This window comes from Rutidosis leptorrhynchoides, chromosome 5 (genome assembly GCF_046630445.1).
Source record: "Rutidosis leptorrhynchoides isolate AG116_Rl617_1_P2 chromosome 5, CSIRO_AGI_Rlap_v1, whole genome shotgun sequence".
In the NCBI taxonomy this organism is placed as follows: Eukaryota; Viridiplantae; Streptophyta; class Magnoliopsida; order Asterales; family Asteraceae; genus Rutidosis; species Rutidosis leptorrhynchoides.
In genome coordinates, this window is record NC_092337.1 from 113,581,596 (window position 1) to 113,597,204 (window position 15,609).

The window sequence follows — 15,609 nt, forward strand, 5'->3', positions numbered from 1 at the left end:
TTAATAGTTCCACTCTTATTCTAATAGTAATGTTAAAAATATCAGTTTCCAAAACAAAATCAAAGCATAAACATAAATAATTTATTGATTATTAAATAGTAATATATTATTTTTTACATAAAACTACAATTTATAGTGCCTTTAAAAAAAAAAAAAAAAAACTACAATTTATTTATAGATCCTCTATATATTATTAATGGGGATGATTCTAACACACCATTTTTTGATCCTCAAACACTTATTTTAACCTTTTACTTTTATAATAATCATTTCTTTAAATTGGTGTGTGAGGATTAAAAAAGTGTGTGTGAGAATCATTCCCCGTTATTAATTGTAATGTAAAATGTAGGAAATAATAAAATAATGCATACAAAGTTACAAACATCACCGCCTGAATTCCGATAGCTGGCGCCTGCATCAAGAAGGGAATGCGTGTTTTTCGTATAAACTGTGTTCGTCATCCACCTGTCCATTCTCCTTTTCAATTTCAATTTTAATTTCTCAAATTTTAATTAATTATATAAATATACAACTTAACCGCCGGAAATAGGCTGAATGGTGATTTCAACACCGTCACCGATTGGCTCGTTTCCGGTCGAATCAACAACAAAATCCATCTCCTCTATTCAAAATCAACAACAGCAAGATATGAATACCACATCTGCAGTTGATTCCTTACGTTCTCGCACCACCAATTCGACAAATCCTGTTTCTGCACGGCGGAGAACCGCCTCTGCTCCGGCGAAGTCTTCATCACTCTGCCGGTCGAATTCATTGAGTAGAGATATTGGACATGCTGCTACCGAAACTTATTTGATTACTCGCCTTGCCTTTACTCTTCTTCGATACCTCGGGTACAATTCAATTTCTCTTTTTTTTTTCCATGATTTTCTTCGTCTGTTTTTTGATTTCAGATTGACTTATGTAATTGTATTACTAATAAATTATACATTTGTTTTGTTATAATTTTATTAATATTTGAATTGAATTCATACTTGAACAATCGAAGTACTTCACATTTCAGTTAGAGCCTGTTTACTTTTTTTTTTCTTCTCATTAATATCTATATGGTTTAAGATGGCAGAATTGATAATGAGTAACTATATGCAATAAGTAAAGTTAATACGTGGCAGTTGTTTACTTTTGTGCTGAATGAAAGGTCTGAATGAATAATAGTGACCATTTTATCCTCAAAATTGATTATTTACCATTATTGGTCTATATACTAATTGTGGTTAATACAATATGAATTGTTGTTTTAACCTAAACGGTGACGTTTACTTTTGTGCTCTTGCTGTTACTTTGGAAAGTAAAACGCTAGTAACTCTTAACACGACATGTTCCAAGTTATATTTAATTTGCAGTTTGTAGCTATCAGTAACAAAGAAAATCATGCTTTCATTATTCAAATAAAATCAAACTTTAGTTTTCGCGGGTGAGGTGATAAGAGTAAATGATCAGTATTTTTAACTCCATCGACGATGGACGCGGTAGTTGTAAAAGAGAATTATGCGGGGGGTAATTAGGAAAGTCGTGACAAAATAAGTGACTTAATGGAGATAACACCACTTTCTATAGTGACCGAATAAGAGAGTTGGACAATTAATTTCATTAAATTAGTTGAAAGTAAACAAGGCAATCTGATGACCGAATAAGACATTTGGACAATTAAGTCCAATACTCAAGTAAACAACCCCTTAGTCATTGTAGTAATACATGTGAAAAATATAATTTCTTGTTTTCAATCAGGGTAGGCCGAAGGTGGATTTCAAGGCTTCTTGCCCTGGGCCTTTATGCAATGTTGCTGATGCCTGGTTTCCTCCAAGGTTTGTTTGTTCCTAATCACCTTTCGCTTTGACATATTTTCTGTACAATCAAGCTTTCACATATTATACTTCAGTAAAAAAAATCTAGTGTTGGTTATCATTGTTTGGATGAAAATGTTGATCAGTCATCCTTTTTGCAGTTCTATATCAATATTTCTTTTCAAGCCAAATCCGGAGAAGTATAGTTTACGGAGATCAGCCTAGAAATAGGTACGTAAATTTTAGATTCAGCTACTAACACTATTGTCTACTTTCCCCATTTAGTTTAATCATATGAATATGAATGCATATATGTTTCAGGCTGGATTTATACTTGCCAAAAAACATAGATAGTCCAAAGCCAGTTATAATATTTGTGACTGGTGGAGCATGGATCATAGGGTAAACAAGAACTTTATCATCATTTTTTTTTTTTTTGCTCATTGAAAGAATTTGATCTTTGATGACTGCTTATCGTTGCAGAAGGTTGACCTATTAATGTTTTTTATTTTTGATGTAGATATAAAGGATGGGGTTCTTTATTAGGATTTCAATTAGCAGAACGAGATATTATCGTTACATGTCTTGATTACAGGTGGTCAAAAATAGCCATCTTCACATATTTTATGTCTTCAACGTTTATCATGTCTGATACAATTTTTTTTTTTTTTTTTTTTTTTTTTTTTTTTTTTTTTTTTAAAAGCACGTCTGATAAAGTTAATTTGGCATTGGCATGAATCATTCATGTAGGAATTTCCCGCAGGGTACAATTAGCGATATGGTTGATGATGTGTCTCGAGGAATATCGTTTGTTTGCAATAACATTTCTAATTATGGAGGTGATCCCGATAGGTAACCAATTCGTCTTTTGTGAGGTATCTAGGGCCTGTTGGTACTCAGTGCCATCGAGTTGACTTTGACCTTTTTGATGCAGGATATATTTAATGGGGCAGTCTGCTGGTGCACATATATCTTCTTGTATACTCCTGAAGCAGGCCATTGCCGAGTCCAAAGGCGAGTGCACTTCGTGGAATGTTTCGCAGATAAAAGCGTATTTTGGTTTATCTGGAGGGTAAGCTTTACATAAATGAAATGATGCTTGTTAATTGTTCCACTTGTTTTTGTGATAAAGAAAGTTCGAAACACAACCATTGTTGTAGAACTCGGAATTACTCGGCCAGTACTCGGTTTTTGCAGCGCCGGAAGTACTCGGTTAAACTCAGTCAAACTTGGTCAAACTCGGTTAAAACTCGAAAAATAGTCAAGATTGGTCAAACTCAGTCAAACTTGGTCGAAAATCTAAAAATCAGTCAAAATTGGTGAAACTTGGTTAAACTTGGTCAAACTCAGTCAAACTTGGCCAAACTCAGCCAAAGTTCTAAAAATCATTCATAATGGGTCAAAGCTCGGCCAAAATTAGGAAAATAGTAAAAATTGGTAAAAACTCGGCCAAAATCGGTCAAAGTCAAGCTTAGTCAACATCCGAGTACTTCCCGAGTTGCCAAGTGCTCCCTAAAAAGTCTCGACTGAGTAGCGATTTTTGCAACATTGAACATAACCCTAGTGTATATGTGTAATTTGTGTTGTTCATCTTGATAGGTACAACTTAACAAACTTGGTTGACCATTTTGACCGTCGGGGACTCTATCGCTCTATATTTTTAAGGTATTACGAGTAATAATTTATATCTTTAAATGTATTCAATTGGTATAACATAATATTTTCCTTTTAACATATCGACATTTTATGACAGTATAATGGAAGGGGATGAATCTTTACAACAGTTTTCCCCTGAAATTCTTATTGAAGATCCAAGTGCTAGTAATGCTATTCCTCTCCTGCCCCATATGGTTCTTTTTCATGGAACTGAAGATTTTTCGATACCACCAGATGCAAGGTTTGATCCTTTTTATAAAGTTAATTTCTTGAATTTTTTTTTTATTATACAATTCAAATTTAATTTATGTATTCATATTTGTGTGTATGATGAAGATATGCAGTATTTGAAATTTTTTTCTTCTTGTTGTAGTATTAACTTTGTAGACGCTCTAAAGAGAGTTGGGGCACGAGCTGAGCTGATACTGTATGATGGAAAAACTCATACAGACTTGTTTATTCAAGTAAGTTTCTAATTCTATGCTCTTGTGACTAACAATCAAACATTATCCTTAGACTACATAGAATCAGCAAACATTATAGAAGAGAAAATCAATTATCTGATTTACAGTAACGATATGTTACTATACATGGAGACCTAGACTTAAACCCAAGTTGCAAAAATCGCTACTCGGGGAGTGGTCGGTCGTGAGTTTGAAGGGAGTAATCGGCAACTCAGGAAGAAATCGGATTTGACTTTTCATACATTTAAGTAATAAATTTCAAAATTATATGTGTAAATATACAAGAAAGCCATAAATATAAACATAAAACATTAATATAATTGTATAGGAACATAACATAATCTTTATTTGTTCAAAAACATTAAATATCTAATTTAAATTTGTATTAAAATGTTGACCAATATTGACTTTGACCAATTTTGACGGATTAAATTCAACATTGACCAACTGAATTTGATTTTGACCCACTGACCTATGTTGACCGGGACGTACATAAGGGCCTTTATGACACAATTAATAATTCGATTCAAAGGAATCCGACCGACATTGACCAACTGAATTTGATTTTGACCCACCGACCTACGTTGATTACTCGGAATACTTAGATTGACAGATTTTGACCGACTAAACCTAAACCTATGGATTTTTGTTTGATAATCAGGATTCTCTTAGAGGCGGGAAAGAAGAGCTATTCGACTATTTAGTGGAATATATACATTCGGGTGATCCGGAAGCACTTGCTAACGATGCTACAGCTTCTCCAAGAAAACGCCTTTGTCCTGAACCGTTGATTAAGTTGGCTGGTCTAGTTAGCCCTTTTTAGGCATTTTCTGGTTGTTGCTAAGGTTTCGTGGACTGTGTTTACTTCTTTGACATTTATAAATCACTTGTATAATTTATTAATTTATTGGCAATCACTTTTTAGATCATGGCTTGTAATCCCGGAGCCTTTCCCTTAACTTTTAGCTTACCCCTTACCTTGCCGTAAGTTCAGTTTCTACTTTAGGTTTTCAGTTCTTGATCTTAGTGTGTATGGATGACTGTAAAGTTCTGTATATGGAAGGTACAGTATAACGCAATCGGATTTTAAGTTGACATGTGGTTATGTCTTGAATATTTGGCTAGTATTAGAAAAAGGAGCAGGTTTAGAGAATAGTGAGTTGGATGTAGATAAACAAAACATGGTGGTGGTTAAGTGGGTTGGTCAAGTCTGGGCTATATATTAGCAGAACAAGAACCTAGTGTGTACCATTTCATGGCCTCTGAGGTTGCGGACGTCTTCTGTTCAGTCTCACCCGAGGGGTTTTACCACATGCGATGCTTGTATGGATTCGTCATGAGTTCTTTCCTCCCGAGGGGCCAGTAGGACTGTAATATTTGTCCTAGTAAATAATTAGGTCGGTGCATTCCGACATCGTGTTCGCACCCCGTCAGTACCGTTAAAAAAAAAAGTCCTAATGTGAGATAATTTGGGTGATTTTTAAGGACTACTTTTGTATAAACATTTTCTGGTTGTACAACAAATACCCTCCTTACTACATGGAATTTATTGGAGTGAAAAATAACATGAAATATTGGTGGATGTATTAAAAAGAGAGATGAAACTATCCTCTCATATACTCCATTAAACTCTCACTATCACGGTTGACTGGCTTATCTTAAACTCTCACTATCACGGTTGACTGGCTGAATGGGCATTTAGGGATCAAATTCATTATATTAAGCAACTGATAAGGCAGACAAATATGATTAACCAAAATTGACTTATAAACGTAGATATGAAAAAGTCACCAGTCGGCTGAAAAATTGAAGAGTCGAGTATGGGGTCAACACTGACATTAACCAAAGTTGACTTTTAAATGTACGGGCAACAAGGACATTAACCAAAGTTGGATTTTGCACGTACGGGTCGAGAGGGGTCAACATGGACATCAACCAAAGTTGACTTTTAATCGTAGACATGTTTTGAACAAATACATTTCAAACCTAAATAGCTAAATATATTGAACAAGAATTAATTTATTAAAATTGGCCTGACGTTATAACCCTTGACCCTGACTTTTTAACCGTCTCGGGCTGTCGTTGACCCGAAATGTTGACTGACTTTTCAATCACATGTCTGGATGAGCATAGGCACCAACACAATTAAACAAACCATAAGTAGACACCTTAGGATCATACAAAACCTGAGAGGCATGGTATAATTAAAAGGGACTGACACCGTTAAACAAACAAACAAGCATGGCAGTTAAAGGGAATAATTATATAAATTAGTAATATCTATTCATAACAATAGGTTCTGTGTTGCTTGAAATATCAACCTTCATTTGCGATGGATACAAGGTAGAACACGGATTACAAGTCGGGTGATTCTATTCCTTGTGCAATAACCAATGCACTTTTCCAAGCCTTCATCACCTTCTAGTGGGACCCATAATCGTCCAGTGGATCCCCCCTTAGCTAAGAAGATGAGCTTGTAAGACTTGGAAACCAGATTAAACCTTTGATACATTTTTGTCTCCAGAATTGTAAATTTTATTGAGGTTGGGACATCCATTGCATGTATGGTGGCACCTATATTCATTGTCATAAAAGCATTACCAATCGGGTCAGGGGTGAACAAAGGGGGCCCGCGGCACCAGCCCCAGTGGATTTGAAATTTTTAGTCTAAAATTTTTTGATTTTGCTCCCAAAGCCTCCATATTTTTTCCCCAAAAGCCTCCATATTTGGCCCAAAAGCCTCATATTTTGCCCCAAAAAAGTTGCAGTGAATGTGATCGCTTTAAAAAAAAAAAAAAAATTAACCCCGGTGAAAAAAATTCCTGGTTACTACATCGGGTTATTGGTTATCAGTTATATATATATGGTATGGAAACAAAAAGCAAGGATTCAGATGATTTCCATTTTTATAAGTATGATTGGTTGTTTCATCCTCGTTGCAATCATCATCATCATCTTGATGTTGTTTTATGAATGCTAGGAAATTGAAAATTGCAGCAAGATTGTCAGCATCCACAACGAGTAAGTCACGACCAAGTCGTGCACCACCATGAGAAAGCTTGAAACTTGGCAAACATGTCTAGAGTTACTAACAGTGACTCCAACAAGACAAAAGGGTCGTTGTTGTTGTTGTTGTCATGTAACAAGAACAAGAACTCAAACACATAATAAAAATCTCCAGTGTAAACATTCTTCAAGCTTATGGAAAAACATTATGTAGATTTCTCGTTAATATTAATATTTCTGGAGAAGTATGGTTGATAAGTTACAAGTGTGTTCACAGCGAGCCCCCCTGCACCGTGTTGTATTTTAACACAAGCATCATAATAATCCTTAAAAACAGCATCAGCACAAAAACCGTCAAATTTGACAGCGCACTTCTCATTATTAACGTAAGGGTAGAACCAAGCTTGACAAAGAGTTATAACGCCCTGAGAGTCAGTCAGGAGTAACGATAGTGCTTCTTTAATTTCAGCTGTTGCGCGATGGATGGAATTCCCAAACTTAATCTGTTATTAAAACTATAATAATATTAATATTATTATTAATTATTAATTGTCTACTAAAACCATCACTAGATAGCCCAGTGGTTGGGGTCCGGAGTTCCTTGCAAGAGGTCTTAGGTTCGAATCCTGTCTAGGAAATATATTTAGTGGTGGGCAGGGATGGGCTGGAAACAGCCAGGGAGTAATCCTACTGGCTGCGTACATCAGAGTATGGGGTCAGATTACTCGCTCACTCGGGTAGCCCGAACAGGATAACCTTCTACCTTTTTTTTTTTTTTTTAACTATGTACTAGTCCATCCAAATAACAACAAATAAAATATGCATGAGAAGAAAAAAACATACATACGTTCATCGATCTCCGCAATAGACGGCCCTCACAATCTACGTGTCCTTTTTCATTGCAAGGATGTTGAAACTTTCTGTATGATTATCAGCAGCAGCATCCATAACCATTAACTCACGACCAAGTTGTGCGCCAGAAGAAAACTTGAAATTTGGCAAACAAGTCTCCAGTTTTGAAAAAAACGACTCCAAGAAGACACTAGGGTTGTTGTTGTTGTTGTTGTCATATGATGAAAAGATGAACTCAAACGCATAATCAAAATCTCCAGTTTCAATATGGCTCAAGCATATGGCAACAAGACAGTAGCTAGATTCAGAAATGGTGGCAGGGATCAATACCTGTAGCTCCCCACCTAAACTAAAAATATTTCTGGAGAAGAATGTTTGGTAAGTTTCAAGTGCCTTCAGAGCGAGTCCACCCAACCCGTCTTGTATTTTGACACAAGAACGATAATAATTCTTAAACGCGGCAACGCTAAACCCGCCCATTTTATACACCCACTCCTCCTCGTCCTCATTTTTAACAGTGCGGGGGATCCAAACTTGACAAAGACCTAGGCCATGAGATTTTTTAAGGATTGATAATGCCTCTACAATTTCATCTCCTCTGCGTTTGATGGCGTCTATCCGCATACTCTGTTTTTGTTTAAAACAAAATACAAAAAAGAATAATAAAAATAATAATGTGGGATTATAAGAAGCTCTTGTTTTAATATAAGAAGCACATGTACATATAGATCCTTTGAAGTAATTTATATATGTTTTTCCATACAGAAAACATTATTCGTGGAATATCTGAAATATATTTTTCATGTCATGGCGCATAATATGGAAACAACTACTGTGATGTCAGATGCAAATTGTGCACTTTTTGATTAAAAAGTGGGTTTTGATTGTGACTGAATTTGACCCTCATTAACCCGAAAGGTCAAATTTTTGTGTCAAATATTTGTAGGGTGATTAACAATGACGGATCTAGGAATGGTAGTCACTGGTGTCACCGGTTAAAACTTCAAAATATTTTCTACTAGATGGCGTATTTCAATTGTGACACTCAAAAAATTTACACTATCTAGTCGTATCAGACTGTCACTAGTTAAAACCACCAAAAAAAATTCACTACATCTCGTATTTCAGTTATGTCCAGTGCTATCACTCACTCTATAATACATCCGCCAAAATCTGAATGAAAATTATGTGGGAAAAAAATTAATAAAAAAATTTTGATTGGTGGGTTTTTGTCACTCCACCGTCACATATGCTCACGCCCCCAAAATAATTGCATCTCACGCGCCACTAGATTTTGGGGCTTCAAATCACTAACGCTGCGTTAGTGGTGGTTTTAGATTGTGGGGCGTTTGTTATGCGTCATGTGGAATCATATGCAAGAGAACCGGTTAGTAAATGAGATTGAGAACTTTATGTTGAAGGTCAATTGCAAAAGGCAAGATTGAACAAGTTGAGAAAAAAGTAGATACTTCTATTAGAGCACAACTTACATAAGGATAAGATCGATTATTATGCGGTTTAATATGCAACCAGCCTCCGAAGTGCAAGAGTGTTAAGGTGAGGGGTAGGAGAAAATAACGATTTGGTTTTATGATTTTATTACCATTTTTTTTTTTCTTTTTTGGTTTCAAGTACAATGTTTGCTGTTTTTGGGTTTTATGAATATTAATATGCTCAATGTTTGGTTACAAAGTGCAATGTTTGTAATTTGGTGCAGTAATGTGTTAACAAAGTGCATTTGTGACATTTTTCCTTTTAAACATGTTCACTAATTTCTTCAGTTTGCAAGTTGGTGTCATTGATTCGGGGTTTGTTTGTGCAGTGTGTACAGCATGAAGTGAACCTGAAGGTTAACAACATTTTAAAACCTATTTACTCAAGTCATACGAGGATTAATCAAACTCAATGATATAAAATTCGACTCAACAGAATTTGTAAGTGTGAAAATTGCCTTTGTAATGCTAACAAAGCAATTAACAGTTAACAAATGATCAAATTACATATGAACATGAGCAATTAACTCTTAACAAATGATCAGGTTACTCATGGTAACAAAATAGTCAGGTTAAACACGTGAACAATAAAGAAATGATCATGTTACGACTTATGAACATGTTAACAAACGAGTATAAAAGCCGCGCAGGGTGGTTTTCGTCTGTTAATTGAACGTCTAAAACAAAAGGGTTAATGGTCGGGGAATTAAGCGGTAAAAAATAAAGGAATGAAAAAGAAATGATAGAAAGAAGTAAAAAATATATAAAAAAAACTTCATTGCGGGGTTTTTTTCCGGTTACCAGTCGGTTAATTTTACATAAAAGAAAAACTGTTATTAACTGATGACAAAAAGTTTATAAATGAAGGAATAAAAAAGAAAGGGAAAAAAAGGAAGTAAAAAAGTTGCAAACAAAAAACAAATGTTTTTCAGGAAAAACGATGTGGGTTGGGTCTGGTCTGGTCAACCGGACTTGGTTGGCCAAACAGGGTTGGGTCGACCCTGTTAACAAGAATTTAGAACAGAAATCAGAGGATTAGCATGTAGAACTAGAATTGAATGGTGATGAAGTAAAACCGGATAGTGATGGTGATGAGACCAAGAAGATGATCAAGATGGAGATGTCGATGAAGACCAAAAACATGATCAAGGTAGTGATGGTGATCGAGAGCAAAAAGATAATAAGAATGGTGATGGAGACCAGGAAGATAATCAAAATGGTGATGGAAGTACAGAAGCAAGAGAACAAACGATAGTGATGGAGAAGATCACGGTGGTGACGGAGGTTGCGGAAGTAAAAGGCAGGGATATAGGGGGTACTAATGGAGAAGATCCAGGTGATAATGGTGATGGAGTCCAGGAACATGATTAAGGTGGTGATGGTTATGCAGATGAGACCAGGAAGATGATCAAAATGGTGATGGTGATGGAGAGAGGGGAAGCACGAGGAAGAGCACAAATGATAGTGCTGGAAAAGATCATGGGTGATGATGGAGGTAATGGAAGCAAGATGCAAAGAATAGAGAGGATAATGATGGAGCTAGTGGCAGCAGGAGTAAGAAGATAGATTAATGAAAAGTCCCCAATGCCTCGATAGTTTAGTTTGATTCACTTCATTGCAACACGTATCTCGCACGGAGTGTCTTTGTTTAGATGATTATTATTTGAAACGATATCTTTTTTTACCACTTTTTGGTATTTTAGTTCACATCTACCATGATTAGTTGTCTATCACCACCTGCAATGCTGACTTAAATTTTGTTATTTTGATACCGGGATTTTTTAAAATTGCAGTAATCTTTAAAAACAGCAGCATCAGCAAAAGAACCGTCAAATTTGACCGCACACTTCTTATTCACGACACTGCTTCTTTAATTTCAACTGTTGCACGGTGGATAGAATTCCCAAACTTAATCTGTCAATAAAACTATATTACTTACTATTAGCTGCAAAACATACCAATTTTCAAATGGAAGGTATATAGTTTTTTGTATAGATAAAAAACTTTGATGGTAAAAGCAGTAGTTTTTTGGTGCATTGAATTGAAGAATGAAAAAGGGGTCTATAATCACAGTAGCTAGTAGTATAATATGCTGTTGTTTGGACTGCATAATACACATAGATCCAATCCAATTTCTTCTTTATATTATATACAAGTCGTAGTAACATATGTAACTTCCTGATTCAATCAATGTAAAATAGCAGTTGTTATGAAAACTTGTCTAACGCACCCACACTAGCGGAAGCAAGGATATAATTATTTGAGACAAACTTGCGAGAAATAAAAGAAAGCAAAATAAAATAACTGATAACACAACGATTTAACGTGGTTCGGCAAAACCCTGCCTACGTCCACCCCAAGAGTCTCCTTTATTCTTATAATATAAAAGAACCCGATACAAGAAAAAAGTACACTATGAGTTAAACTCAAACCCAAGCCCCTTAGATTTTAGTATAAAATCTAAGTTTCCCGTACACTCTTTTACACTCCTTACAAGAATAAAACTCTCAACCTCACAAATACACACTCCGTTGATATTATCGATCAACTATGTTTTCTACTTTTGTGATATATTTCTTCTCTGCAAGATCACCTATTTATACATGAATATATTCATGCATACAAGTTGCGAACTTTGAATTGTGATCATGCAAAATCAAATTTCTCTTGTATTACCTCACCAACTGGACACTTAGTCATCCATGTGAAAAGTAATACTAATTAAAAGCCATATGTTGCTTCCTTTCTTTGACTTCACATCGTTTGTAATGTCAACACATTTCACAAAATCTACCAATAGTTGACAAACACTATTATCCAATAGTGCATCAAATAGGACATGTAGAAAATCATATCTTTGAACTTAGTCATAATAAATGTGAGCCACAATATTTTGACTACTTTCCAACAATCTCCACCTTGACGAACATTTATCTTCTTCGTCACCGAAAATACTATCACCTAGTACTTTCACCATTGGCCTCGTTATCACCGCTGAACACACCTTGAATCACCTCGGTCCTGAACCCCGATTCAAATAAAACGGCCAATAATCATGTGCAGCTGACCCTGTCAACTTACATAGTTGACTCTGGATATGAGTCTCGAATCACCTTTCCTTCCGTAGGATTTTCTTTCTCACCATCGTCTAACTTGATCAAACATGTCATCACATGTTCATGATCAATTTCCCGTGTGCACACTTTCCAAACCTTCGAGACACGAGTACATTTGATACTCGCCACCAGACGATATAAACCCTCATACTTCTCTCCCTTCATCAGGACCTTTCTGCCACGTGTGATTTTCATAACTCCACCTACGGCCGAATAGCCGTATCCTTGAGAATCTAACTGGCTTAAGGAAATCAGATTTTTGTACATCCTTGGTGCGTACGCTACGCCACCAAGAGTGTAAGCAGCTCCGCGAAACATTTTTATTTTCACCATGCCAACACCCTCAACATCACATGTTGAACCATCACCTAAAGTCAGCACCTGTGATGACCCGAGAATTTTTGACCAAATTTAAACTTTATCTTTAATTGATTCCGACATGATAAACAAAGTCTACTATGTTAAGTCTCAAAAACTTTGAACTGTGTTCATGAATACATTTGACCTTTGACTGTTCTCGACGATTCACGAACATCAAATTGAAAATAGATACATATATATACTTTTAATGTATATAAATATGTATATAGTAATCCGATATATTATTTGAAATAATATATGATTTAACTGCTAGAATTAAATATGTAAGATAATAATACAAAATAATTAATTTGTTATTAAAATAAATCTATATATATATAAATATATTTGAATTTCATACATAATTATTAATATATATAACATGTCATTACCAGTAGTAAGTATTTATCATTAAAAATTATTATTATTATAGATATCATTAATATTATTAGCATTATGTAATTTTTATTTTATTTTATCATCCTTATAATTATTAGCATGATATTATTATCTTTATAAATATTATTGTTATTATTATAAGTATTATTAACATCATAATATAATACCATCTAATGTTATCGTTAACAAATATAATTATTATCATTGTTATTTATTTTTATTAGTAATATAATGATTATTATTATTAATATAATTATTAAATATTTATATTAATCATATAAACTTTATGGGATTGATATTGTATGAAGTTGTTTTAAGTATCCATCATACTGTTGTAAATTGTATTCTTTGTCTCTAAGTTGAATAACAGATAGAATATAATCACAGGAAACCAACAAAAGTAGTTAGAGATCAATTCAACCTTTTATTTTTATTTTTTTATTCTTTTCTATTTCTGATTTTAAAATTGTCGATCAAATTGCTATTAAGTACTCCATTCCAGTGATATTTGATAGAGACGACTTCGCAATATCACTTACAAATCACAGAAGTTATAAACAACCAAACCCCACAAGACTCATTTTTCTTTTGCTACTGTAAATAACGTCATCAAATTACAAAAGCGTTTTGTTGTTTCCTTTTTGAACAAAGAATCGTTTGACCTTCTTGTTTTTCTTTTAAAAACCAAACCCACTTCAATCATATGAGATACGGAGTATTTAGATGTACATCGCCTATACATATTCATCTACACACATATTACAAGACCACCACCTTTATTCATATTTTTTTTCTTTTTTTTCTTTTCTCAGCTTGAACCACAAAACCACCTGTGTTTATGACTGCAACTATTCCTTTTTCTGTTTTCATTTTCGATCAAACATCCCAAAAACCCATTTATTGATGTTACTGCTACTGCATTTATAACCTATTCAAACTGCCACTGTTACAGTGCAGTTATTTTCTTGTGTTCCCTATTCGATGCAACATCAACCGAACACCACACCAAACCAACGTTTTCAAACTATAACTATAACCTGCTACTACTTGCTTACTTTACTTCTGTAACTCGTTAATATCACCAAGAAGCTAACCATACGAAACCAAAACCCATCCTACAACTACAATTTCTTGTCGGTGCTACTGCTATATCCTTTTATGCTTTTCCTGATTAAAAGCCTACAAGAACCCAACTATGTCGAATTTATCTATTAATATTACGGTACGTTCTTTTATAAAGGAGAAATATATTGTCTATTTTGAATAAGCCGATACCTACTCATTGTTCCACTAGCTCCCTTTTTAAATATAAAGTCTAAACATGTATGATGGGGTCTCGAAATGAATTGGTTACCAGCTGGATACCGAATTACTTATACATTGTGGGTCAATTAAAAATCAAAGTGGGGACAGTAAATGAGAAAGCATGTTGAAGGATTAGAATGGCACACGATGTAAATCATTACTTTGGCCGATATATATTGTTGATTAATACATGTTCTAATTGCCCTTTTGGGCCGACAAACTAATCTCCACTTGTTAAAAAAAAAAAAAAACCGAAAGTAGTTATGTTAATATACAGCTGGGCGAGTAATTGATTCAATGGGACCAAAAATGGAATCAAAATAATAGTTGTTTGCATTTTGGACGGTACATCTTAATTTAGTTAAACTTTTAAATTGAAGTGGGTCTCCTTCAAATTTATATGTTGACCAAGTATCATCGACAATGACATGATGGAATGATGATGATGATGCTGTAATATATTGACGATGATGATGATTACAGGGTGAGATGATGGTAATTAAGATGCAAGATGATGACGATGAAGAGCCACCATACCCTGCTCGTTCGTTCAATTAAAACCCAGGAGCAAAACCCTCATTCTACGATTTATTTTTGCTGTTTACGAATTCTGTATCTAATCTGTTAAAGACGGCCCAATAGGCCCATTCAGCCCACGATCATTTAAAACGATGATGATCTGGTCGATTGAAGTTTTAAGAAGAATAAAAAGGAAAACGGGAATTGTCGGGTTAAATATATTAGTTGGTAATATAATTCGGAAATGTGTACACAGAGGAATGGTTGGACATATGGTTGTTAAGCGAGAGGTTGTGAGTTCAATTCCGGATTCATGCGTTACATTCTTTTTAAGAGCCTATTCTCGAGGTAGCATTTTATTATTATTCTTATTTTATTATTATTATGATTATTATTATTATTATTATTTGGTTAGTATGTGTTATTATTATTATTATCATGAATATGAATTCCAAGTATACTTATTATTATTTAGTTTTACCATTATTATGATTAAGATTAAGATTGATATTATAAAAAGATGAATATAATTTGAAGATGTTAAGATTTATGCTAACTAATAAGAATAATGATAAAATGTGATCTTTGTAAATGTTATAATGATATTAGTATTAAGTTTATAAGATGGAAGTAT

General features: G+C 34.4%; 1 protein-coding gene across 2 annotated transcripts; it reads left to right on the forward strand.

Annotated features, from left to right (window-relative positions):
* The first annotated feature begins 373 nt into the window (after positions 1 to 373).
* On the forward strand, positions 374 to 4,854 carry LOC139846762 (probable isoprenylcysteine alpha-carbonyl methylesterase ICMEL2). Of its 2 annotated transcripts, XM_071836272.1 has the most exons (11): positions 374 to 854; positions 1,750 to 1,826; positions 1,967 to 2,036; positions 2,127 to 2,207; positions 2,326 to 2,400; positions 2,556 to 2,657; positions 2,740 to 2,877; positions 3,405 to 3,470; positions 3,559 to 3,702; positions 3,835 to 3,925; positions 4,587 to 4,854. In XM_071836272.1, the coding sequence occupies exons 1-11, from the start codon at positions 556 to 558 to the stop codon at positions 4,746 to 4,748; spliced, it is 1,305 nt and encodes a 434-aa protein (XP_071692373.1). In that variant the 5' UTR covers positions 374 to 555; the 3' UTR covers positions 4,749 to 4,854. The 2 variants fall into 2 exon arrangements, with proteins under 2 accessions (XP_071692373.1, XP_071692374.1); XM_071836273.1 differs by lacking the exon at positions 2,127 to 2,207.
* Positions 4,855 to 15,609: the final 10,755 nt, after the last annotated feature.